Source organism: Trichosurus vulpecula, chromosome 6 (assembly GCF_011100635.1).
Source record: "Trichosurus vulpecula isolate mTriVul1 chromosome 6, mTriVul1.pri, whole genome shotgun sequence".
In the NCBI taxonomy this organism is placed as follows: Eukaryota; Metazoa; Chordata; class Mammalia; order Diprotodontia; family Phalangeridae; genus Trichosurus; species Trichosurus vulpecula.
In genome coordinates this window covers 224,817,813-224,845,635 of record NC_050578.1, presented here as the reverse complement: position 1 = coordinate 224,845,635, position 27,823 = coordinate 224,817,813, and the positions used below count along the sequence as shown (strand labels likewise).

At 45.9% G+C, this 27,823-nt stretch overlaps 1 protein-coding gene across 1 annotated transcript in view; it reads right to left on the bottom strand.

Annotated features, from left to right (window-relative positions):
• TUB (TUB bipartite transcription factor) overlaps window positions 1-18,300 on the bottom strand; it is a 143,339-nt gene extending 125,039 nt beyond the window's left edge. Inside the window, exon 1 of the mRNA XM_036762305.1 lies at window positions 18,188-18,300. Coding sequence (XP_036618200.1) covers window positions 18,188-18,300 — 113 coding nt within the window. The remainder of the gene's footprint in view (window positions 1-18,187) is intronic.
• Window positions 18,301-27,823: the final 9,523 nt, after the last annotated feature.

Sequence of the window (27,823 nt, the reverse complement as noted above, 5' to 3'; positions counted from 1 at the left end):
CATATTCAAGACAATTTGGTATTATGGAAAAGAGCATTGAGACCCGGAGTCAGGAGAGACCTGGATTGAAACCTGCCTCTGATACAGGCTTTATGACCATAAAGAGGACAGTTGTTTAAGCTCTCCAAGCTATAAAATGGTTTTATAATGACAGCCCCCACCTCTCAGGGCTGTTGTGAGGCTCAAAGGGCTTCACAGACCCCAAAACACCATACAAACGACAGCTGCTTTTATCTCCCCACTGTCCATGCTGCTATCCTGTCCCCTAGCACTCTGTCTAGGTCTCAGATAGATTAGGGAGAGAGTCTTAAGGGAACTGAGGCAGACAGAAGGGGGATCCAGTCTGGACAGCAGTCAGGGCTTGACTCCTCTGTAGACTCTTGGATTCACGGGAAGCAATGTCAGCTAAGGGGAGTCCCTAAGGCTAGTTTATGTCACAGCTGTCAGGGCGCCCAATGGGTACAAAACTGGGGCTAAAGGACCTGACTGAACTGAGCCTCACAAGCGGAGTTCAGCCTGTCCAACCAAGGTGGCATCCTTCATACCCTCCCCTTTGAACACTGTGGCTGCCTGTCCCAAATAAAATGAGGAAAGCCCAGGCTGGGGCAGGGAACACAGACGTCAGCCTTCATCTTCCCCTCTTTCTTGGCCATGAGTTTGCTGAGTTTCTAGTTGGGAGCAGCCTCTGAGGAAGGCAGAACAGCTAAGCTGCAGATCAGGAAGGTAGCGGCTGTGATGGGCAACAAACCTGCAGCGAGCCCGGGTCTTTCTCCTTAAAGGATCTGCCTGCAGTCATGGCCTAAGTAGTCAGCCCTCCGAGTTGAGACCAGCCTCCTGATACTGGGGGAACCCAACTAAGGCAAGAGAAAGGTGGGGCCATGCCACAAATAAGGGCTGAGGGCTTCTGCTCTAATCCAGGCTCCAGGCCCGAATCCTCAGCACCAAACCTCGGTGACAGCTCGAAGGTCAAACTTACCTCTTTGTTCACTTTGTCTACTGCCCCTGCTCTGTACCTCTGCCCACCAGAATCCAAGGCTGTGGGTTTGATTTTATTGCTGGCTCCTCTCCTCGATTATTGCCTCTCCTGGGAATTTCTGTATGTGTACTCTTACTCGAGAGATACTTTCTATCTACTTTATGGAGAGATCACGGAAGTTCTCTCCCTCCTGGTTTGTTGCCCTTTTGATTAGATTATGCAAGACAGAAAACAAATAGGTTCTTTGAAGGTGTTGTTAGAGGTCCTCCTTCCTTGACTAAGAGCCCATCATATACATAGACATATATAAGCACAAATACACTATATATGTATGCATGTATATATATATATATAATGTATGTGTATGCATGTATGTAAGAGCCCATAATATACATATTACATAAATACACACACATATATACACATACACTATATGTGTGTGTGTATACACATATATACATGTATATGTGTGTGTGTGTGTGTATATATATATATATTTTTTTTTAAGGCAATGGGGTTAGGTGACTTGCCCAGGGTCACACAGCTAGTAAGTGTCTGAGGCCACATTTGAACTTAGATCCTCCTGACTCTAGGGCCAGTGCTCTGTACACAGTGCCACCTTGTTGCCCCATCATTACTCTTATATTGAAAGTTGTGGTCTAGGACAGTGATGTCAAACTCAAAAAGAAACAAGGGCCACTAATCCGTCCATAAGGACCCCTGAGGCTGCATATTAGCTTCATTTTAAAATGCAATGTTGTCTATGTTCTATTGTGTTTTTATTTATTTTGCTAAATATTCCCCAATTACATTTTCATCTCTTCCAGGCAGTGCTTAGGAGTGGCACTGGCCACGCAACTCTGGTCTAGAAATCCAAACTCATCTCTCCAACACCTGTTCCCAAATCTGTCCTTCTCTTCTGAGGGATCTCTGTTGTCTGATGAAAGTGCCGCCTCTCCCCTCTGAGGTTCTCTGTTTCTTGTCCAAGATTTCCTCATCCTTAGCAATGCTTTCCAGATTCTTTATGACTATTATTTGTGTCCATGTGAATCATCAGAAGTAGGGAGAAGACACTACCAAGTCTGACAAGTCTTGGGGGTTTCCCTGTCAGGTCCAAGATACAGGTCCCAAGAAAACTTGGGGATCTTCGTAGATCTCTCTGCCGTTGGAGTCAGGTCAACAAATAGCTGCCTTGGTATCCCTCAATAGGGAGCCACTACCCACCACTCCTATCCCTTCTTCTTCGAACTCTTCTGAATGAGCTGTGACTGTGCACACCAACACTCCTTGGAGGACAAGCAGACAAGCTGTAGCCCCTGAGTTCTCAGCACTCAGTGTCTTTCTTCTTCCTTCCTTTCCTCATTTAATATCTATAATGAGTGGTTCAAGTAACATGCCTCCTTCAACCTCCTAACAGATCAGAATTCCTGGCAGCTTTTTTCTCCTCCTCCTTCTCCCTCTCTTCTTTCTCCTCCCCCTTTAAAAAAAATATTGGAGCCTTTCTCTTTTTTCTCTTAAAGAACATTTAATTCTTCCTGAAAACCAGTTGTTTTCTTGTATATTCTCTTGTTCACTGTTTACCTTCATCCACCCCTATTCTCCATACTTCCTAGAAACAAGATTCTCCCCAATCTGGTACCACCCTACCTTTCCAGCTTTATCTGGTACCATTCCCATCAACCATTCAAAGGATCATAGAATCACAGATTTGGAGCTGGATGAGACCTTAAGAGTCATCTAGGCTAGAGGTGTCAAACTGGAAGGCCCAGAGGTTGAAAGCTTGAAGAACTACAGTCTGAACCAGATTAAAATGAAATTGGGAAATGCTTAGCAAAATAGAAAAAAATATAATACGACATATATAATGTTCATTTGTGGTTTTCTAGGTGGCTATTCAGCCATCAGGGAGCCACTTCGATATGTTTGGCACCACTGTCCTAGTCCAGTTGGCTCACAGATGAATAAACTGGATGTCACTTACCCAAGGTCACTCAGAGCTGGGATTTGGACCCCACGCTTTGACTACAACTCCAACACACTTTGTCACCACTGAAGCATGCTGGCTCTCTTTATCCTTCCCCCATAAAGCCCACACCATCACAATTTCTTCCTCATCACCTTTGTTCACAGTTTCCTATGCCTGGAATGCCATCTTTGCTGCAGAAAACTTACCCTCTTTTAAAGCCCAGCTGCAAGGTCATCTCCTCCAGGAAGCCTCCCTTGATACTAAAGTTTTCTGCTTCAGGATCAGGTCATTAGATCTTGAAGGGACCTTCGAGACAATCATGTCCAACCCCCTTATTTTACAGATGAGAAAACTGAGGCATCACCTCATGCCTGCTCCATGGCAATTATTTCTCATGCCAATCCATCTTACATTCAGCCACCAAAGTGATTTGTCTAACCATGTCACCCCCTATTTCAATGCCTCACTTTCACTGCCAGGAGCAAACACAAAATGCTATTTGGCATTCAGAGCCCCTCATTACCCAGCCTCCTCTGTCTTTCCAGGTGTCTTACACCTTCCTCCCTGGCATATACTCTTCCGCCCAATGATACTGGCCTCCTGGCTGCTCCACAAACAAGATGCTCCTTCTCTTGGGTCCAGGCATTTTCACTAACTGTCCCCCATGCCTGGAAGGCTCTCCTTCATCTCTACCTCTCGGCCTCCCTGGTTTCTTTCAAGTCCAGAGGATTGCTTTTTGGGGAGGGGACATTGTAAAGTGATATCAATATATAAATCAGCACAAAATGCATCAATGCAACTTTTTTAAAAAGAATTTAGAATCATAGATTCCTAGAAATCCAGAGCTCAAAGGGACCTCTGAAGTCATTGTGTCCAACCAGATAAGAAAATTCCTTGGAGACACTCTGATCACAAGGGATTTCCTGGATAAGTCCCAATCTAGGTACCAGGGGGTTGAATAGATAGAGCACACTGCGCTGAGTTCAAATCTAACCTTAGATACATACTAGCTGTGTGACCCTGGGCAAGTCACTTAACCTCTGTTGGCCTCAGTTCCCTCATCTGTAAAATGGGGATAATTATAGCACTTACCTCCCAGGGTTGTTTGTGAGGATCAAATGAAATAATTATAATGTACTTAATTCAATGCCTGGCACACAGTAAGTGCTCTATAAATGCTGGCCATTATCATCATCATCATTTTTAATATTATTAGGATCAAATTAGATATTATTTGTAAATTGATTGAGCACACTATCTGGCACACAGTAGGCACTTAATAAATGCATGGTCCTTGTCCCCCTCCAGTCCCTTAGGCGGTGATTTAGTTGTCAGTCATCTCCATAACTTCTAGGGGCCATAATCAATTACACAGGATTTCTCTAGGAGCCAGCATGGTGACCTGGCTTAATTCTCCATGTGGCTCTGCCTGTGGAGATGGGAGAGGGGCCAATGATCTGTGGGAAATTTTAAAACCTGGGCACTTTGGCACTATTTGCCTCTTCACAAAGCCCGAGAACCTTAGCTGGTAGAATGAAAGGTTCAAATCTTAGCCTGGCTCCTTAATTAAGGAAGTTACCTCCCCTCCCTGGGCCTCCTGTATAATGTGGAAAGATTAATGAAGAAAAGCAGTTCAGTATAGCAGATAGAACACTGGACTGGGAGTCACAAAGCCCTAGGTTCAAATCCCACCTCAGACACTTACTAGCTCTGTGCCTTGGAAAAGTCACTTAACCTCTGTTTGCCTCAGTTTCCTCATCTGTGAAATAAAGGGTTTGGATTTGGTGACCTCAAAGATCTTTTCTGGCTCTAAATCCTATGAGTCTATGATTCTCCCTTCCTTCCCCAGGCAAGTGGTGTGACTTGCAGGGAGAGGGGGGGCTGGGGAGAGCCATGGTCTCCCCATTTCCCAAACAAGCACATTAGGAGGAGTCTGTCACCTGACTCCCATGGCCTAGAAAAGGCCCCAGAGGTGCAGCCCCAGGCCAGATCAGGTCCCATCCTGCCCCACTGGGAGCATAGGAGGGAGTCAGGTTTCCTAGTTAGGGGGCTTTGCAGGCTCATCCCCCTTGTCTCCTCAGCCCAGGGAAGTTAAACCATCAGATTGGCCCCTGTAACACCTCCAGTCTGCAGATTCCTCTGGAGGTGCTGGCCCTGAGCCAGAAGCCCTAGGGCAGCCAAGCAGTTGTGCTGCCTACCAAAGAGAACAGTTTTAAAAAGAATATCCCCCCTCTGTGCTTCCCTACACCTCTTCCAATAATAAATCCTATTTATATAACACCTGTCTCACAACAACCCTAGGAGGTAGGAGGTGCAACTATCACAGATAAGGAAACTGAGGGAGTGGGGTGAAATGACTTCGGGTGGCATCCTGGGAACAGTACAGAACTAGATGTCAGAGGTCATGAGTTCCAGACCTGGTTCTGCCACTTACTATCCATGTGACCTCAGATGAGACAGTTCCAGTCTCTGGGTCTCAGTTTTGTCACCTATAAAATAGCTGGCCTCCATGATCTCTTCCATTTCTAAATCTATGGTTCGGTGATGATGAGATGGCTTGCAACTGCTGGAACAGTTTTGCTCAAAGAATAACAACTTAAGTAAGATGGTGATAATGAGGATCATAAGACCTCCCATTTCTATATCACTTTAGGGTTCACAAAGAGGCTGTGTGGTCCAGTGGAAAGAGTAGATATGAAGTCAGAAGACCTGGGTTCAAATCCTGGTTCTGCCACTTACTCTGTAAGTAGTCACTTTGGCCAATCACTTAGGCTCTCCAGGTCTCAGTGTCCACAGCCGTAAAATGAGGGGGTTGGGCAGATGACTTTTGAGGTTCTTTTCGAATTTAAATTTATAATCCTGTGGTGTACTTTGCACATAGTAAGTATTTAATAACTTCCTTCCTTCTTTCCTTTCTTTCTTCCTATCTTTCTTTCTTTCTTTCTGGACAAAAGCCCTGTGCAGTAAGCAATACAAAGTATTTTTATAAACTATCTGAACAATAAAGGCATTGAGGCCCAGGGAGGGAAGGAGGTTTGTTCAGGGTCACACAGCTAGTAACTGGCAGAGTCAAGGCCTGTTCTGCTGATTCCCTCCCCTTTATGCAATGACTGCCCTCTTTCTGAGGTTGCTGACACTGGACTCCGGGAGGTGTGGGAGAGGGAGAGAAAACCAAAGATAAAGAAACGGGGGATTTCCAAGACTTTGCTAAGTGTATCTTTCTCGGGGGTGGGGAGGGGGAAGGGATGGATAAGTTAGAGGCTGGGAGATTTAGCCAGTTCTGTCTCTAAGGTGGGGGATGATAGCTGAAGAGGACCTAGCTGCCGATCCCCAGAGGGAAGAGAAGAGAGGAAGGGAGGAATAATGTCTAGGGACCTTGTTGGAAAAGTTGAGATGAAAGAATACAGAAAGTGACAGAAGACACAGCCTAGAGAGTCAAATGCAAAAGTATGGGAGAACTGAGGAGAGAGGGCTGGCTTTGGGGTCAGGAACCCCAAGTTAGATTAAGCCTGCTCTGGAGTCCCTTCCCTTCCAGCTCAAAAGGGGGAATGTAAACTCCTTAAGGGGAGGAACTTTTTGAATTTGGTTTTGTTTTTGCATGCCCAGAGCCTAAAGCAGCACCTTATATACTAAATAAAACTGAACTGAACCAAATTGGAAAATGTCCCTGGTCCTGTAGTGAAGCCATGTAGTGTAAAAGAGCCCTGAACTTGAAGTAAGGAGATTCGAGTAACTCCACATCCTACTTCTGTGACTCTGAGCATCACTTCTCTGTGCCTCAGTTTACTCACATATAAAACAAGGCCAATATAACACTTGTGCTATTTACCTTATGGGGCTGTCGCAAGAAAAGCATTTTGCAAACCTTAAAGTACTAAGGAAATGGGAATTGTTGTTAGTAAAAAGTTCCCAGGAAGGCTGGCTGGCCTAATGTAACCATTACTATTATGAGCTCGGAGTACTTGACCTGGGTTCAAGTACTGTGTCTGATGCATACAATGACACTCTGTCCAGGCCCAGGAACAGCTACCTGGATAATCTATGTTCTGCCCTAACCACACAGAGGTCTCCAGTGAGGGCAGTCTAGGGGACCTAGGAACTGTCCTGCCCTCCTAGCAGAGGATCCCTGAAGCAGACCCTTCCAGCCCTCCCAGGTCAGGGTCAGGACCCTCAAACCCATTCCTGGACACTTACCGGGAGCCAGAGGTGGTGAAAATGACAGTAATGGAGCCTCAGAGCTGGCGATGGGAAGTCCAGACCACTGTTCAGGCATACAGGGCCTCAGGGGGCCAGAGGAGGCATCAGGGCCCCCTTGCTGGGAGTCCACCCACCCCAGTCCTGAGCTTCACCCCCTAGAAGGCCAGGCAGACTAGGAAGGATGGAGAGGGGAGAATTGGGGACAACTCAAGGCAACTGGCGGAGGGCGGGGGGTGGCGCAGGTCCGAAGCAGAAAGAATCCTTCAGCACTGAAAGATGGACAGCGCCCCCATCAAGTCTGGGCCAGGTGCTAAGAGCTGGCTAGACAGGTGTGTAACCCAGCACCCAGCGCTCGGAGAACAGTCCAGGCTGGCAACCTGGTGGGGTGCGCCCCCTTCCCCTGTCTCTGCTAGGGTCCCTGGCACCCCATCCTCACAGGGCCATAGGCTGAACCTAGGCCCCCAGCTCAGACCGGCCCAGTCTCCCCCCTGGTTCTATGCTTCACCCCCCCCACAGTCCTCTTCCTGGGGAGATAGGGAGATTGGGGAGTCGAAAGCAGGTCACTGTAGCTCAGGCTTCTCTGGTTACATTAAAAGTGAGACCAAGGAAGATGCTAATCATGGGCAGGATAAGGTGGGAGGAATTCAGCCCATTCAACACAGACACTTTCTTTTTTTACATATACCTTGAATGAATTCTTAGGGTGACCCACCCTTAACCCACAAAAAAGGTTGAAATGGGGAATTCAACTTCTGTCCTTTTTACAAACCAATCCATCAACCCAATTCTACTGCACCTCTTCCATGAAGCCTTTCCTGATTCCCTCCCCCAGGAATCTTTCTAACCTCAGACTGCAATAGAAGGCATGTAAGTGCTTCATTAGATTATAACTTCAGGACAGCAGGAATCAAGTCCTAGAATCATAGGATGTCACAGTTGAAAAGGACCTCCTAGGCTATTTAGTTCCCCTAAATCCCTGAGAAGTGCTCATCCAGCCACCATGGAAAGCTCTCCAGAGAGGGGGGACCCACTATGCCTCCCAAAGGGTCTTTTTCCACTTCTGGATGATCTGATCCTTAGGAAATGTTCCCTCAGCTTAGGAGAAATCTGCTTCTCTACAATCCAAGGGGCAAAGTAGTGAAACTGAGAGAGCACAGGACAAGATCAGGAAGACCTAGGTTCCAATCCTGCCTACCTAGTTAAGTGGCCCTAGACAAGTCATTTAACTAAACTTTGTGTGTCTGAGGTTTCCTCATCTTTAAAATGAGAGGGTTGAAGGCTCTAACCTCTAGGGTCCCTTCCAGATCCTAATTCCACCTTTTGGGGCCCACTAGAAAAAGTCCAACCTCTCTTCTACATGAAGCCCTTTAGGTACCTGAAAATGGTCACTGAATTCCCCATCTAAGGCAAACATCCTCAGTTGTTTCAACCAGCCTTTGTATGGGTTTGGCTTCCTGGCCTCTCTCCAATCAGAAGCTCTTCCCTAGGCACACTTCCAGTTTTATCATTCTTTAGCACTCTTCCCTAAAATGTAGCCTCAGAACTGAACACAATTCTCCCGAAGGGTTCTGACCATTTAGCACTATCTTCCCCTCACTACTTCTCACAAAACTGGGCTTAAAAATTGTTCAGTGAAATTAGGCCCTCCCCAGTCTCTGAATCACCAGCTTCATCTCCCCACTCCCTCATTCAGTGTCAATGTTGACCCCAAGGATGTGTGGCAACTGAGGGCCAGAGAGAAGCCAAGCCTGCATCAGGGAGCAACAAAATATGTTCTATGTCTAAGTGGGGACAAGTTTACTGCAACAGGCTCCTTTCCTTTGGTGACTGACTATTGGGCGCCCTCTTCATGGGGCACACAGTGTTTACGTACCTTCTTCTGTGCAGCCCACTAGGGTTGTGGCTGCTGACTTCTTTGGCCTCAATATGTCACTGCTCATTACCATCCTCCCCCCTCCATGCCCTGAACACCTGTCCTCCGGATTTGGGCAAGGCCAAATTAACGGCCAATTGCCTGGAGAGGGGAAAGGAGATGCTTTTCACCGGGTACAAGAGAGAACAGAGCTCTGAAGAAAATTGTTCTCTTCTTCCTCCCCCACCCCTCACTCCTAAAGAACAGGGTTACTAGTCAGGGGGAGGTACAGGAGGGCATCACTCAAGAGGCCCTAAGCAGCCCCTCCCCTTAGTTACAGCTCCCTTAAGCCCCAGCAGGATTAGGGAGGCAGTGCCTGAGTATTGAAACTGCATTCACTGGGGAGCCAGGAGACCGGGTTTCCAGCACTCTCTCTCTGCCACACCGACCAGTTATGTGGCTTTGGGCAAATCCTTTCGACTTGCTAAGACTCCATTCCCCCCGCCCCATCTGTAGTACTGAATGAACCAGCATATGGGATGGATAAAACTGGGATTCTGGTCAGTCCAGGTTGGAGAAGAGGAGCTCTGAGGTCTCCTCCAAATATGAGATTCTGTGATTCCTTGCCTAAAACCATCTCTACAATTCTTCCTAGCTCTGACAGTCTGGTATCTAAGTCTTCTTCCTGCTCTGACATTCCATGTTTTATATTCTAAGGTCTTTCCCTGTTCCAAACGCTGTGTGTCGTTGTATGTACTAAATTCTACAAACTGAGATTCCTCTCTTCTCTGACATTCTCTAAGTCCCTCTCTAGCCTTAGCCTTCTATATTCCATGGCCCCTCCCAGCCCTGACATTCTAGAGTTATGATCCTACTCAATTCTCACATTCTCTATGTTCTAAAGCCCCTTGAATTCTCTAAGTTCTAAGGCCCCTCACATTCTCTGTGTTCTAAACCCTGATATTCTTTGCTCTGAGAGTAATTCAAGAAGACCAACGTAGTCCAAATTTCCTGGGAAAGGGAAGCATTGCCCCAAATGATCTTACTGCCAACCAGGACAGCCTGCCAGGCTCAGGGTTCTTGGGAGGAAAAGGGGAAGGTAACTACAGCAGCTTAAAGGGACCCACTGAAGGGTGGTTCCCAGGGTAGGGCACTGCTAATGAGCCAAGCTTTGGCCCAGTTTCAGCTATAATTAGTCTGCATTCCCTGAGGTTATAGCACCTGATGCCCAGAGAAGCATCTTAGATTAGAAGGGGGAGGGGAATTAATCTTTGGTTAGATGAAGTGGGGTGGAGGAAAAACCCAGCACAGGACAGGATATAATCCCACAGGAAGGCAGCATCTAGCCCTTCCTCCCCTGCACACACACACACACACACACACACACACAGCCACTTCCCACTGCCTCAGCCAAAGACCCACAGTTGGAGCGTGGCCATGTGGAAGAAGCAGAAATGGGCTATTCTAGGGAGAGGCAGTTCAAGTGAAAGAGGTTCCAACCCAGTTCCACTTGGCTTTCTCTCTCTCCTTACTCATTCATACCACTGCCAGAATTCTTTTTCCTAGGCCTGAGAGACAACTCCCAGGCAAGCTTGATGTGATGATGGAAAGAAGGCTGGGTTGCTCCAGTCCCAACTCTTCTACTTCCTACCCATGTGACTTTTGCCCCCTTTTGAGGCCTCAGTTTCCCTGTTTGTAAAATGAGGAGGCTGAAGGATATCTGAAGTCCTTTCCAGCTCTAAATTCCATCATCCAAAGATAAGGTCACGGTATTCCTCTGCTCAAAATTCTTGAGTGGCTCCCAAGAAGTTTCAAATTCTTGTGCCTAAGGTTCAAGACCTTCCACAATTGGCTACTGCCTTACATTTCTAGCTTTAATTCGTAGTATTCTCCTCCAGACCTTTATCAGGTTAATTACTGTCCAGATACAACTCCCTCATTTTATATGTGGGTTCAAGATATCAACTTTACATTTATCTCTATTAAATTTCAGCATATTCATTCTGACCTGTAATTCTAACCTGTTAATAAGATCTTTGGGGATCCTGATTCTATCATCCAATGCGTAAGCTATTCCTAGTTAACCTGGAATAGGATAATAAAGCGAATATGTGGATAGATGTCTTCTTACTGCCAGTAACCCCAATATGATATTCTGTAAATCCATCATGAATAAGCCGTTGTGATTTGGAATGTGTGGCAGAGAATGGAGAAGTGGAGGAGGAATGGGTCTAGATACCTAGAAGGAAGAAATGGGTTGAAGCAGGATAGTGAACTTCAGCCCAAACAAGACCAATGGCTAGAGATGAGTTACAAAGACTTAGAACTTTGTAAAGAGGTTGCCCAGCGAGGGTCTACCTCTTTGTAGTCAGGGAGTCAACACGAATTTATTAAAGTACCTACTATGTACCACAGGCAGCTAGAGGGCACAGTGGTTGGGTGCCAAGAGTGAGGAAGACTCATCTTCCTGAGTTCAAATCCAGCCTTGGATACTTATTAGCTGTGTGACCCTGGGCAAGTCACTTCACTCTGTTTGCCTCAGTTTCCTCATCTGTAAAAAATGAACTGGAGAAGGAAATGGCAAACCAGTCCAGTATCTTTGCTAAGAAAACCTCACATGGGGTCATGGAGACTGAAATGGCCCAACAATAACACTATGTATCAGGCACAGTGCTAAGTGCTAGAGATAGGAAAAAAAAAAGCAAAAGAGGGTCCCTGCCCTCCAGAAGCTTACGTTGTAATGGAAGACAACATTCTAATAATGTACAAACAAGATAGATACAGGATAAAATTAACAGAAGGCAAAGATGAGCATTAAGGGAGATTGAGAAAGGCTTTTTTTAGAAGGTGGGATTTTAGCCGGAATTTGAAGGAATCCAGGAAAGCCAGGAGGCAGAGATGAGAAGAGAGACAGCAGTGAAAATGAGCTGGAAGCTGGAGTGTCCTGTGTTGGGAGAATGGCAAAAAGGCAATATCACTAGGTCACAGAGAGTGTGGTAGTAAGGAAGGTGTAAGAATGCTGGGTTCTGGAAGGATATACCCACATAGCATGGCATAAGCTATCTTTCAGATTTAAGTGTCTAACACAGGGGTAGGGAACCTTTGGCCTCCAGGCCACATGCGGCCCTCTAGATCCTCAGGTGCAGCCCTTTGACTGAATCCAAACTTCATAGAACAAATCCCCTTAATAAAAGGATTTGTTCAGCAAAATTTGGACTCAGTCAAAAGACCGCACCCCAGGACCTAGAAGGCCACATGTGGCCTCAAGGCCACAGGTCTAACATATTCCAGCACCTTGATGTACATTTCCAGTGGCAGATCATGTTCACTGTCTGAGAAGACTAGTCTAGCTAAGCTTGAGAGGTGCAGTCACCAGTAGTCAGGTGAGCAGCAATGAATGATTTGGCCATGGCAACCCTCTATACAAAGAAAAATACAAACGGCCTTCCCTCTTGCAGTGTGGTCCCCTAGAGGATAGTAGGGATGGCAGAGTTTTTAGATACTTCATAAACAATGATTTAACTGTTGGTCTTCTCACTTTGAGACCTTTGTCCAACAACCAACAAATCTACTCAGGACTGAAGGAGCTGAAACACATCATTGGTGATGTTATAGATCAAACCAGTAGATGGGAACAGTTGAACTAAAGGACGGCTTTCAGGTTCTCCTAGGAGGGGCAAGTCGAGGAGTTGACTCAGTGGGCTTTGTTATGCTTTCAAAGGCAACGAGAGATCTTACAAGGGACACTTGTATGATGGGTAAGCATGGCGGACTTGGAGTCAAGAAGCCCTGAACCAAATCCCATCTCAGATACTTCCTACCTATGTGACCCTGGGCAAGTCACCTAACCTCTGTCAGCCTCAATTTCCTCACTTGTAAAGTGAGGATAATCATAGCACCTCACAGGGTTGCTATAACATTTTATATTTATATATATATATATACATATATATATGCGTGTATATACCCCATATATACACATGTATGTAGATCATTGCAATCCTTGAAATGCAATATCATCATTATCTCAACTTGCGGTATTCACGATAAACATAAGCAAAAAGAAGAAACAGATGCTTCTGAACCAAGATCCACTGTAGAGGAAGAGGAAGTAGAGAAGTTCTGGAAGAACTCTATAAGAACCTTCGGATTTAGGTCAACACATACTTTTGATCCTAGATTTAGAGTTGGAAGGGGTTCCTGAGACCATCTAATCCAACCTCATTTTACAGATGATGAAACTGAGGCCCAGAGAGAAAAAGTGATTAATAATGATAAGAATTAACAATAGACAGCATTTCTATAGCTCTTTAAGGTTTGCAAAACTCTTTACAAATATTTGATCCTCACAAAAACCCTGGGAGGTAGGTGTTATTATTACCCCCATGTTACAGATGGGGAAACTGAGGCAGATAGAGAGATTTGCCCAGGGTCATATAGCTAGTAAGTGGTGTGAGGTGGGATTTGATTTCAGGGCTTCCTGACTCCAGGTCCAGTGCGCTAACCACCTACCACCGAGCTGTCTCATTTGTGTCAAGGTCACAAAAGAACTGAGTGGCAGAGTTTGGATTCAAACCTAAGTCCCCTGACTACAGGTCCAAGGCTCCTACCACCTGGACACACTTTAATGCTCAGTGACTTCACTGATAAGGCGGACATAGGGCAGGATAGCGAAAATATTCTCACTGGAAATATATACGCTGGAAAATATGGCTTGGGATCAAGAACTTAACCAGGCTAAAGGTTATGGATGACAGAAAAGCCTGAACATCTTTAAGAAGAGATTTGCAAGGCACTAGATGTGGAAATCACCAAGTAACAATCCCAAAAAAATGAAATTGACTATATTTTAACAACTAGGAGATGGGCAGTTATGGATGTGAGAGTTCTGTCTGAATCAGCTGTCTGGGAACAGTCTGTGTATCGACTTGTTGGAACAAAGGTGAAAATCAATACCAAATTAGCAGAAGATACTCGACATTAGGAAAGTATCTACATTGATTTAGGCTGCAGGGTAGGGCTATAGCCTGGGGAAATATTGTTCACAATCTGTTTTTCTGTTTGCTTGTAATCTGATTTTTATTGATATCTTTTGCTTTTAAGTCACCTTCATTTCTGAGATCCCTCTCCACCCCCTCCCTCTTGTAAGAAAGGTTTTCAAAGAGAGAAAAAAAAAGTCATTCTGAAAAACCAGTCAATATGCCTACCCTGTCTGCCACTTTATACGATGTTTCCCCCCACCCCTAGCTTCTCCTTAAACTGTGACCTCTGCAAAGATGGGGAAGAGGATGTTTTCTCAGCTCTTCTCCGCAACCAAGCTTGTCCAAAAGCCTCCAATGGCTCCCACTGACCACATCTTCCACCCAATCTCAGAGATTCATAGAGGGGCAGAGCTCAAATGACTCTATCTGGGAGATCGCTTAGTGCCCACCCCTCATTTTACAATGGGGAAACCGAGTCTCAGAGAGGGGAAGGAACCTACTCAAGGTTACAATCATTGTTAATTGTTAAGTGGTTTTCTGACCCCAAGTCCAGTGGTCCAGTCAAACCGGTCATCCTCATCGTGACTTAGTCATTCATACCATGCCCAGCCATTCCTGCCTCTTTGCTCAACTAGTCCCGCCCAAATCGCACTCATCCTTCCAGTTCTAGTCCCACTTCTCCCAAGAAGCCTCTGATGACTATTCCAAGCCCCAGAATCATAGCGTATTAGAGCAAGAGAAAACCAGCGACAGTCAGACAAGACAGTTGGATGTTATTAAACACCTAACTATGTGCCAGGCATAGCACTAGCAATGAGGATACAAAGAAAGGCCAAAAAAAAAAAAATTCCCTACTCTCAAGGAGCTCCCGGTCAAATAGAAAGCACCTAACCTGTTCAAATCTACTTTCTAGCTGTGTAACCCTAGGCAAGTCACTTAACTCCATTACCTCAAAAGAAAAAACCACCTAGCCCATTTTCAAGATGGGGAGACTGAGTTCTGGAAAGGAAAGGGCACTTAGCTGAAGTTATATAGCTTAGAACTGGAGCCCAGACTTCCTGACCCTCAGCCCAAAGTTTTCCCTTACAAGGAACCTTGAACCTCCTGCCTCCTACCTCCTGCCTCTCAAATAGAACTGAATAGTTCTGTTCAATGTAAAGGCCCCACAGACTACAAAGTATCAGCTTTTCTAAGAGAGAGAGGCTTGGTTGCTTAGACTAGATAATCAAAATGACCTCTTGTTCTGGATTCATGGTCTAGATCTAAAATTCACTTCCTCCTCAACCTAGCCTCTCAGAATTGAAAATCTAGAACTGGCAAGAACCTTAGAGGCCATCTCATTCAATGCTTTCACTTTACAGCTGAGGAAACTGAGACCAGAGATGGTTCAGATGCTATTTCCCACACAAGCTTTTTTAGTCCCCCGCCCCAGCTGAAGCTGCCTTCCCACTTTAAAGGTGTGTCATTTTTGTGTAGATTCTGTATTTACTTAGATGTTTATAGCTGGATCACTCTCCTCCACACCTGCCCCAGGAGACTGACTATAAACTCCTTGGGAGTGGAGTCAGCTTCCTTTTTCTTTAATCTCCAGCACTTAGCATAATGCTGTGCATAGAGTAACAGTTGCTACCATTTACACAGCACTCTAAGGTTTGCAAAGCACTTTTTTATATTACTGATAACTACCCTGTGAGGTAGAGGTTATTTGTTGTTCAGTCGTTTACAGTCGTGTCTGACCCTTTGTGACCCCATTTAGGGTTTTCTTGGCAAAGATACTGGAGTGATTTGCCATTTCCTTCTCCAGCTCATTTTACAGATGAGGAAACTGAGGCAAACAGGGTTAAGTGACTTGCCCAGGATCACACAGCTAGTGTCTGAGGGCAGATTTGAACTCAAGAAGATGAGTCTTCCTGTCTCCAGGTCTGGCACTCTATCTACTTCCGCCACCTAGCTGCCCCAGGTGTTATATTATCTTCATTTTACAGTTGAAGAAACTGAGGCAAACAGGTTAAGTGACTTGCCCGAGGTAACACAGCTAGTGTCTGAAGCTGGATTTGAACTCAGGTCTTCCTGACTCCTGGATCAACCAGCACTGCACCACCATCTGTTTTCGAAAGGCACAGCTAAGGAGACCTTTCATAATCTGGCCCCTTCCAAACCATTCCACTCCTCTTCTACCTTCCTCTCCTCCATACATTCTGTGATCCAGTGACACTGGTCTCCTTGCAGTTCCTTGAACACAGGACACTCCATGTCCTGACTATGCATTTTCACAGGCTGTCTTCTGTGCCTGGAATATTCTCTCTCCTCATGCCCCTAGCCAAAAACTCCACCTTCTACAGCCTTTTCAGATCTCCATTGTTGCTAGCACCTTCGCTCCACTTATCCCCATTTCATCCTGTATAGATCTTACTTGTATGTAGTTGTTGGCAATGCTGCTTCCCCCATTAAACTGTGAGCTTCTCAAGAGCTGGGATGCCTTGCCTTCATATCTCCAATGCTTAGCACAGTGCCTAGTGCACAGTAGGTGCTTCATAAATGCTTGTGGACTGTTATGTGACTTGTCCAGGGTCAATTAGTAAGTAGCAGAACAAGACCTGATGCACAGATTTTCTGAATCCAAGCCTGACCTTTTATCCATTGGAAATTCACTGAGCTTAGTGCCAGGGCCTTTGCCAGTCACTGGAAATGTAGAATGAGGGGTGAAGATTCTCCAGCTAGAAGGGGCCTGAGCAATCTTCTAGTCCCACCCTCCACCTGATTAGTCAGTCTAAGCGCCCAGCCTTTGGAGTCAAAGGGCATAGCTTAGCCAGCTCAGGCCCTTACTACCAATGAGACTATTTCTCTGAGGGTAAAATGAAAGGCCTGGGCTGGCTGATCTCAGTAATATCCCTCCAACTGTGCTAATCAAAACTCATCCACTCCTCATTCTGTTCTACTCTGGGGCCCATTCTCTTGTAAATCCTCCAGAGGGTCCCACCCCAGAGTAGGGGGTGGGGGGTGTCTGTCTCTGTCTCTCTCATATATCAACATCCAAGGGCTTTTCTTTTCTTCTGTTATTCTTTGCTCTCCTTCTAGGATACCTTCTACTCTCTTCATATATATCTTTGATGAAATCCTTTCCTTATTTCTAGTTGCCCGTACTTTGTGGTAAGATGCCTCAGCATTTATGATGCCCTCTTCTCCACTGCCCCTTGAGTGACCCACCAGTTTATCCCATCCCTTCTCCTATTTTAGGGCAGCCTGGCCCTTTAAGCCACCCACAGTGAATGAGGTTCCCAGTCCTGGGGGAGGTGGAAGCTTCCAAATGGAAACACAGAGCTACATTCTGCACAAAATGAAGAGAATCTTCATCAGCTTCTCTAGAGACCCAAGTCTTCCCAAACCCATGTGGCCTTGGGGAATTCATCTCAGAAAACAAAAAGCAACGCAAAAACCAACCCAGAAGTCTTGGGAATGGGAGGCACACCCTACCCCACCCCACTCCATCCAGGAGCCCCTTCCAAAGCCAGCTAAGAAGAAACTCGGATTGACTTGGGGAGGGGTCGGACACACCTCATTGCACAAGGGCGTGCCGCAAATAGCCTAACTCTGGAAGCAAACTGAGCTCTGTGAACGGCTTTTTATTAGAGCATAAGTTTTGTGTGGAGGGGTTTCCATGCCAATGAGAGTGAGGATGGAGATGGAGCATTGTGGTGAAACCGGGTGCCTGTCTTCAGGGAGCGCACAGTCTAGGCTCTAGGGGAGAAGCTAAGGCAGGGGCATGGCCTGTAATACCAGTTAAACTATTAAGTGCAAAGGAGGGGTCCAAAGAAAGTGGGAAGGAGACGCGCAGGCTGTATGACTAACGTCTTCCGAAGCGCCGAAGCGCGTCCGATGGATGGCGAGCTAAAAAGGCCTCCCCAAACCGTCCTAAGGCGCTATCCGCTCTGAGCCGCGCTCTGAGCCCCTCAATCCGCCACGCGCCTCCTGGGCCGCCCTGTCCAGGAAAGGGATCGAGCCCAGGCTCAGGGGGCGTGGCCCGCCCTGGCACACACTGCCCGGACAGCCGCCCGGGCTTCGGCACTGCCAGCCCCTCGCGCGCCCCCGAGCCTCGCTCCTCCGGCGCTCCAGCCTTCGGGGACCCGCCCGAAAGCCCAGTCCGCTCCCAGGCGTCCCCCTCCCCGCACCGCACCCGGGGTAGGCTCCGGGGGCAGCCGGCGCCCGCGCACTACCTGTCATAACTCCAGCGGCTATAGGACAGGGTCCGATTGCTGCTCCGGCCGCCACTGCCGCTGCCGCCGGCGCCGGCGCCCTCCATCCCCAGCCCCGCGTGAGCTCCCGCCATGCGCCCCTTCTGTCCCCGCGCTACCCAGGGCGGCAGGTCGGCTGGGCTTGACAGAGCGCAGCGCGGGATAAAGGCGCCCCCCTCCCCCAACCCCCTCGGGGCTCTAGCTGCCCCCCCACCCCCGGGGCTGAGGGCTGTACCATTTACATCAGAGGGGGAGGATTACCCCAGCTTCTCCGCGCTTAGCCATTGGCAAGGCCCGCGCGGGGTGGACAGGTAGGTGACCCCTGGGACAGAGCCTTGGTTGGGGTGGCTGACCTGTGTTGGGGGTTGAGGGGAGTGGTCCACTGGGGGCTGCCATCGCAGGGGACCTCTGCTGACCCCAGGGGCTCCCTTTATTTTTATAGAGAAGGAAGCCGGTGCAGTGAAGCCACGTTAGGGATTTTGAATTAGGAAAACCTGAATTCGAATTTTGCCCTGGACGCTTCCTAGCTGGCTGTGTGACCGCCGACAAATCACTCAACCTCTCTTAGGCTCTTTCTTCATTCATAAAAGGGGGAAGGGAGGAGAAAATATCAGGATAGCATCTACATCCCAGAGGTGTTGAGAGGGTCCAATTCGAATAAGGAAAATGCTATAGAGTTGTCTTTCATTAGCTATAATTTATTTGTCCTCATTTAAAAAAACTGTATTAATGCCGCTTCTTGTTTTCACATTCTTTTCCAGATATGAGCCTTCTCCTTTGCCCTCCCCAGTAAGCATCCCTTGTAACATTAAAGATTAAAGCCCCAGGTCTACACTGCTGAAATTCCTGGGGCTGGGAAGTAGGATGGCAAGACAATAGTAGGAGGGGTGGAAGCACCCAGGGATGGTGGGGCCCTGGGGCTGCCCCATCCTAGGCACAAACCCCCTCCAAAAGTACCTATCCCCCTACCTTTTTTACCTCCATCCCTAGGTACCCTAAATTCTTGCACCTGTCCTTGCTCCACTTCTGCCCAATTTATTATAGAAATCTGAGTTCAAGGCCCAGCCCATTCCCCAAAGCACTGTGACCTTGGGATAGTTAATTTCTATTCTCTGAGTCACTGTAAAATGAGGGGGTTGGAGTGATGCTCCCAGAAGTACCTGGGGGGGGGCGGTATTTTGTGATTCCCTCCTCTCCTCCAAACAATTATTCTTCCTCAGTCCTTACCCTGACCTAATTTGAATGTAGCCTTCCAAACTAGCTCAGGTGTGCACTTGGTCCATCGCTCACCAGATCATCAGTCTGCCGGTCACTTGCACAGAACCATGAATCCAATCTAGTCAAATATTTGTGGAGGGCCTCCTGCAGTTTTCAACCTGTCCTGGGATAGGAATTGAGCAGGAACTGTTCTTTAAGGGGTTAATTACACTTGAAAAGCTGGTTCACTTTCTGTCTCTAGCTCTGAGATTTGAGCACCCTAGAGGCAACCGAGTATTTCACAATGATCTCAATTTTTAAGCAGTGCATCAGACCTACAGCAAGCAAAAATTCCTCCAAGTTACTCGTTTCAACTTTTGTCTTTAATCTTGCCACATCTCAGGGTAGGGGTCATTACAGAAATTGCCAGTTAACATCTGTGGAGGTGTAGGCAGAACCCTTGGCTGGGGGTCAAGGACTTTGGGTCTGGGTTGTCACCAACCAGCCAGGTGACTGAAGGATAAATTACTTCCCCTTTCTAAGGCCTCACTTCCGCATCTGCAAAATGACAAGGTTGGACTAAATGATCTCTAAGGGATAATAACAGCACCTACCTCTCAGGGTTGTGATGATAAAAAAAAATAGTATTTGTAATGTGCAACAATATATTTTCAAACCTTAAAGCTCCATGTAAATACTAGCTCTCTAAGGCCCTTCCAGGTCTAGAAATTCTATGATTCACCCCTCTTGAGACTTTCTCTACTACAAAATGTGGGGATAAGCAGAAAGTCTTTCAAGGTCTCTTTCAACTCCAAAATTCTATAACATGAGACTTTGGACAAGTTTCTCTATCTGAAATATGAGAGGATTAGACTAGATATCTTCCAGTTCTTTTCTTAAAGACATACCATTTTTAATAGAAAGGGGGAAAAAAGTCTGTTGTCCCATTTTCATATTCTTGGCATTTGAGCTCTGAATGTCCATACACTCAACATAAGCAAAATTTTCCAGGTCACCAGGAGAGGGAAGGAGGTGGAAGGAAAGTTGAGAGCATCCTTGGAGCAGCTAGGAACATTTGACCATTAGCAAACTGTGGCCAGGTCAAATCGTGACTGGGCGAGAATCACTTAAACTCTCTGAGCCTCAGTTTCCACATCTGTAAAACAGGGGTGAGAATAACCACACCTGCCTCCAAGGTGGTAGGATTAAATGAGATAACATATGTAAAAGTGCTTGGCAAACTTTAAAATGCCATATAAATATTAGCTGTTCTTATTAATTCAAGAAGCCAAAGCAGACTGTCGATCAGAGTTGGTCTTCCCTTGTGTGAAAAACAAAGTCTTCCTGAATGAATGAAAAATAAAGCATTTATCAAGTGGGTACTGTGTGCCAGGCACTGTGCTAAGCTCTGGGGATACAAATATAATCACAAACTAGACAACACCTGCCCTCAAAGAACGTATATTCCACTGGGAAAGACAACACTCGAAGGCAAGATTTTTAAAGGCATGGGTACTATTAACATGGGGGAAGGGAAAAGAATAAGGGTTTTATTATAGCACCTCTGTGCTAAGGGCTTTTTTTTTTTCATCTTTTTTATCTCATTTGACCCTCACAACAACTTTGAGAAGTAGGTGAACTGAAGCAGACAGAGGTTAAGTGATTTGCCCAGAGTCACCAACTAGTGTCTCACGGCAGATTTGAACTTGTCTTCCTGACTCCAGGCCCAACGTTCTACCCACTGTGCCACCAGCTAACTCTGCCTTCGTGGCATCATTTGGGAATGTTTGGGAAGTGGAGGAAGTGGAGGTCACTTCCTAAGTGAATGGAAGAAGTTACTAAAAATAGCTCCATTTCTGGAGTACTTTAGGGTATATTACAGGCTTTCCTCCAAAAAGCCCTTCAAGAGCCTTTATTCTTGGCTGAGACAATAGAAATAAGTTCTGGCTTTGGAGCCCGAAGGCCCTGGGTTCAAATCTTGGTTCTGCTGCTTCTACCCTAATGACATTGGACCTAACCTCTCAGGCCTCAGGTTCTTCATCCATAAAATGAGGGGGTGGGACTGGATGACTTTTTAAGGACACTTTCAATTCTAAATCTGTGATTCTTTGACCTCTAGGGTAGTCAGTAAAAGCATTGTTATGCTGGGGAGGCTGAGACTGGTGGACAGCCTGAATTCAGGAGTCTTGAAGCTGCATCGGGCCTAAGGCCAGTGGAGGCACCAATGTGAGGGACTCCAGGCTGCCTAAGAAGAGGTGATCCAGGCCAGGTTAAGAGGGGTAAGGCTTCTACGCTGATCAATATTGGGACCAGGCCCATGAGTGGCCAGTGCACTTCCAGTCTGGTTAAGATAGAAAGACTTAGTCTTTAAGAAAACAACCCCCTATTATTATCCTCAAATAAGATCAAAGAAGGCTCTTGACTCCAAAATGAGTGCACTTCCCAATATACTCCTCCACTGACTCCTGGGAAGGAGATAAACAACATCAGGGGAAAAGGGAGACATTGGTGCAGTTACGGGAGTGAGTTCAAATCAATGATGAGGGGAGTGTCTAGGAACTCTGACAGGTTTTCACCCTCCGATTTCCTTAAAGAAAAGGAAAAGGGGCTACAGTCAAGACATGAGTTGTACCTGAAGGAGGCAGGGATCCTTGGCTTGGAGAAAGTCTTAGGAAATCAGCCACTGGCTGTTTCATTGGAAGAAAGCTGAAGGGCCTTCCACTGACAAACATCACAGAATCCAAGAAATGGAAGGGCCCTCAGAGGCCCAACCTGTCCCAGCCTGTACCTGAACAAGAACCATACCCCAAAGTGGTCTTCCAGCCTTTTCTTGAAGACCTTGAGGGAGAAAGAACGACCTCCTGAGGCACCCACTTCCACCCCTGGACAGCTCTGATTGTAAGGAAGTTTACCTCAGTTTACCTCTCTGTTAACCTTTTGCTCCCTGTTCTACCCGCCAGAACCAAATAAAATAAATCTAATTCATCTTCTAAACACCTGTCCTTCAAACACTTGATGATAAATATCACACACACACACACACACACACACACACACACACACACACACCCCCGCCAACTTCTCTCTCTTCCAAAATGAACATTCCCAATTCCTTCAACCAGTCTGGTTGAAGGCTTTACCATCCTCCTCTGTTATTTGAACTTGTCAATGTCTTTCCTAAGGACAGCTCCCAAGCCTGGACAGTCTAGGTTCTATCTGACAAAGGACAAAGTACTATGGGAATGTCAATTCTCTAGTCCTGGATGCTAAGCCTCCCTTAAGGCTCCCTAAAATCCCATTATGATATTTGGCTGCTTTATCACACTGTTAACTTGTATCAAACATGCAATTCATTGAGACCCCCGCATCTTTTTCAGCTGAACTACTACTGTCAAATCATATCTCCTTCACTCTTGTACTTCTGAAGCTGATTTTTTTGAGTCCTCTGGGTGACTCTGGCCAAGTTACTTCACCCTGTTTGCCTCAGTTTCTTCATCCATAAAATGAGCTGGAAAAGGAAATGGCAAATCCCTCCAGTATCTTTGCCAAGAAAACCCCCAATGGGGTCATGAAGAGTTGGACATGACTAAACAACAACAAATAATCCCAAGTGAGAGGCAGCTAGATAAAGAGCTGCCTTTGAAGCCAAAAAGACTTGGAATCCTCTCTGACACATACGGGTTCTGTGAACCTCAGTAAGTCACTTTCAGGGCCCCTCACAACTCTCCAAGATCATAAGTACCGGAGAAGGGGATGGCCGACATGAGCAGAGGGAGTTTTCTCATCCAGGAATTCCCTATACTGATGAAATCACAAGCCAAGCTCCTATCCCTACCCTATGTATAAGACTTGGTATTTATCCCTATTAAATTCCATCCCATTAGATTTACCCCAACGTTCTGCCCTGTTGAAATACTTTTGAATCCTGACAATCCTTCAGTCTATTGGCTGTTCCTCTTGGCTTTTTATCCTCTGGTTGATAAAAAATCTTAACACAGGACCAACCACTGATCCCTAGGTCACTCCGCTAGAGACCCACCCACCCCCAACCCCCACCCCATTCCAAGTTCATGTTCAATCTCTCCGAGTCCAGCCATTCAAACAACTCAAATCCATTTAATGTTCATTATCTTCTCACCTACACCTCTCCATTTTGTCCACAAAAATAAGATGAGACACTTTGTCAGATGATTGGCTAAAATCTAGGGAAATGATCGCTCACAGCATCCATCTCTTGTTCTACTAATGCTATCCAAAAAGGAAATGAGCTTAGTCTGTCATAACCCATTCTTGATTAGTAATAATAATAATTTAGTATTTATATAGATAGCACTTTAAGGTTTACAGAATGTTTTACAAATATGATCTCATTTGATCCTCAGAACAACCCTGGGAGGTAGGTGCTATTATTATCTTCATTTTACAGGTAAGGAAACTGAGGCAGACAGCAGTTAAGAGATTTGCCCAGGGTCACACAGAAAGTGTCTGAGGCTAGATTTGAACTCAGGGCTTCCTGCCTCTAGCCCCAAGACCATTCACTGCACCACCTAGATGCCTCATATTTTATATCTGGGCCTCAATCTCCTCCATGATAAATATGATAATAATGCTTATACTACTTAGCCCACAGGTTTTGTTTCTTGGGTCTTGTTTTTTTTTGGTCAGGATCAAATAACGTATGTGAACATGCTCTGCTGTACTATAGAAATGTTAAGTATGTGTCCTCTGTTCCCCCCAAAGGGTGTTTTATTCGGGTTTTGAGGTGACAGTTTTAACCTATTAGTATTTTCTTTATTATCAGTCCCAGAGTGTGAAGAGATCTATTCACTTAGTCCAACTCCTGCCTAATGATGCATCCCCTCTGTAATATACCTCACAGTTATGATAATAATTAGTAATTACAGCTAGCATTTATATAGTGCTTTAAGGCTTGTAGAGCACTTTACATTTATTATCTCATTTGAACTTCATGTCAAGGAAGGGGCTATTATCATCCCCATTTTACAGATAGAGAACCCAAGGCAGACAGGCCAAGTTATTTGCCTAGTTTCACACGTGACTACTAGAACTCGTGTCTTCCAGACTACATGCCTAATAAACTATTTACAATGCTACCGCTCTGCCCCAAAGTCTTTCATCCCGTTTTTGTGGACAAAATGGAGAGATGTATGGATGATAAGATCACAAAGATCTATACATTTAGAATAAATAACCACTTCAAAGAGGAAGCTCATTCCCTTTCTTCCAACTGCTGGAGAGTACCAATTGCTCACAAGTCTTTCCTTACATAGAGCCTCCTTTGCTTCCTTTTCTCCTACTCCTTCTCCCTCACCCCCCTACCCCCCACCCCCCAGCCAAAGAGAACAAGTCCGATCCTCCTCTCTGACAACAGCCCTTTCCAACCTGGAAATGGCTCACCTTCCACCCAAGGCTCCTCATCTCTAAACTACACTTTCCTGTTTCTTTGACCAGTTTTCATATGGCTTCAACTGAAATCCCTTTGCCGGCCTCGCTGTCCTTCTCTGGGTACTCTCCAGCCTCTTAATACTCTTGAAAGATGCAGCACTCAGAATAGAACCGAATACTGCAGACGTGTTATGAAAAAGCAGAGGGACCAGCCCTTCCCCAGTTGGACTTCGTGCCTCCCTTAATACAAGTTAGTATCGCCACATCACTCTGGTGACCCCTATTGAGTTTGCAGTACACTAAGACTATGATATAGGGAAAGAACAGAGCAGAGGAAAAAGGAAAGGAGGGGAGGAAGGAAAAGAGTGAGGAAGAATTCATTAAGCACTAACCATGTGCCAGACACTGTGTCAAGTGCTGAGAATACAAATGTAAGCAAAAATGAAGGCAATCTCTGCTCTCAAGGAGATCACATTCAAGTAGGTAAAGACAAGGCACAAAAGGGAGCTTCAGGAGGTGGGGCAGTAGCAGGGTTGAAGATGCACAGCTCAGGCAGGGCATGGTTTGAAGTCCAGAAGCCAGGAACAGGATAGAAGGGAATTAAGGTCAACATGGCCCCCCCTCCACCAAATGGAAGCGCCGGGAGGAATTCGCCAACAGGAGAGAAGGGAAAGTTGCTACACAGAGATATTCCAGGTTGAGAAGGCTGCAGAGCTAATTAGCTGTTTCAGGGCAAGGTGCTGAGGGATAGTTCAGGGTGAGACCACAGAATTTGGGAAGTCTAGAAGACAGGAACAAGTAAAGAGGGTATTTTCCTCCCCTAAGATAAGACAATATGAACCCAAACCAGTTTGCCCTAAGCAAAAAAGTACGTTGTAGCAGCCAGGCTGAGTAGCCTTGAATAGACCCAGAGTAGGGGTATGAACTGAAGGAAAGTTGCACCCTGGACTGTCCAGTGGAAGGAGAAAGGCAGGGTCTAGAAGAGTAGCCCATTTACCAGTAAGTAAAAGTAAGCTTTTCCTTCCACTCTAACCTCCAAAGCTTTGCTGAATAACTGATACCAGCTGGTTACAATTTCCTCGGGCAATTCAATAACTATTTATTGAGCCTCCCATGTGCCAGGCATTGTGCTAGGCACCAGTGATATGGACATCAAAAAAACAACAAAACGAACAGTCCCTCCCCTCAAGGAGCTGACATTCTACACCCCCCACAAGTACATGTAAGCTTACATATGGACTATTTGTAGTCTCTCCTTAGTGCTTAGAAGGCACCGGTCCCACTTTCCTAGGCAAGACTTAAAAGAAGCTTGTTACCTTTAAAGCTCTGGAGGGCTGTCACCTGGGAGAGGGGGAAGGATTAGATTAGTTCTACCTGGCCCTCAAAGGCAAACCTAGGAGCAAAGGGTAGGAGTTGCAAGACTCAGGATAATTGTAAAGAAATCCTTCCCAACACTTAGGGCCATATACATGGGCTCCCTCAGGAAATGGTGAATTCCCCATCCTTGGAATCCTTCAATGAAGTCTGGATAAACAAAGTCATGTGCTGTGGGCAGTATTCCTGCTGAGGTATGGATTGAATTACATGTCTTCTGAAATCCTTTCTAAAACTGAGATTTTATGTTTCCATATCCTTCACCCCAGTTGTATTAAAGCTATCAATTCAAAATGCTGAATGGACTTGGTTTGGACTCTCTGATGCCTTTTTCAAAGATCACCTGTGCATCTAGTCTGGGTAGTCACTGCCCCTGGTCATTACAATGAAGATTGGACAGCCCTCACAAAGCACACACAATCCCTTCCCACAATCTTAGGGAGAGACAGACAGCTGTGATATAAGGAAAAGAACTCTACAATAAAGGAGCTGGGTTCAAGGCTTGTTTCTGCCCTTCCTCCATACTCCTAAGCAAGTCACAGCCTCCTGAGCCATAGGCATCCCATCTGTCAAAACCCACCTACTTCCAAACGAGCACCAAATGAGAGAATAGCTGAGAAAACTCTGTGAAGTACATAAAACTTGGAGCTCTTAAGAGTGACTATTAGGGGAGGAATTGGTACTGGACCTCAAAGATATATGGAAGCCCCAGATGAGAAAACTCCCTCTATTAATGTAGATCTCTATCTTCTCTATAATTTACATAGTCTTGGAGAGCTGCTAAGTGACAGCCCAGGTCACAGCAGAATGTTGCAGAGGGAAGACTTGAACCTGGATCTACCTGGTGCCAAGGCCAGCATTCCATCTACTACAGGGCACTACTGGTGCCATCCCTTCTGAGGTTACCTTCCATCTACTCTGTTTATCTTGTGTAGTCTGGCTTACATGTTGAACTCCCCATTAGAATGTAAATTCCTTCAGGGCAGAGGCTATTTTTTTACTTTCTTCTTGTATCAATGAGTACTCCACACAGCCTAAGATATGGCAAGCATTTAATAAATACTTGTTCATTGATTAATATAGTTCCTGAGTGTCTTGATGGACTCCCACATACATACATTTTGTAGTTCCTTTTTATCTTCTAAGAGCACAGTCAAGGGACCTTAGAGGCCACAGGGTCCAACCCCTCTCATTTTGTAGATAAGGAAACTGAGGCAGACACAAGTTAGGTGAGTTGCTCAGGGTTGCATAGCTACTGTCTTGAGGTAGGATTTGAACCCAGGTATTCCTGACTCCAAGTCCAGGGTTCTACCCCCATACCATGTTGTCGCTATGTTTTGAAAATACAGCATCAACAGTAAAGTCAATGTTTTGGAAATATAACATTAAGTCAATAGTGGCTTAGGGAGGCTTGACTTTAGATTTAAAAGTAAAACAATAGTTGAGATTTATGCAATACTTCAAAGCGTTCAGACTACTTTCTATCCATCATCTCAATTACGCCTCTTAAAGTACGCAAAAGTTCCTTGGCTCCCAATCAACCAAGATCCTAGGATACAAGGATTCGGGAACTCATAATTCCCCTCCTCGGACAAACCTGCTTCCCATCCAAATTCACCAAATTCTATTGTTGACTGTACC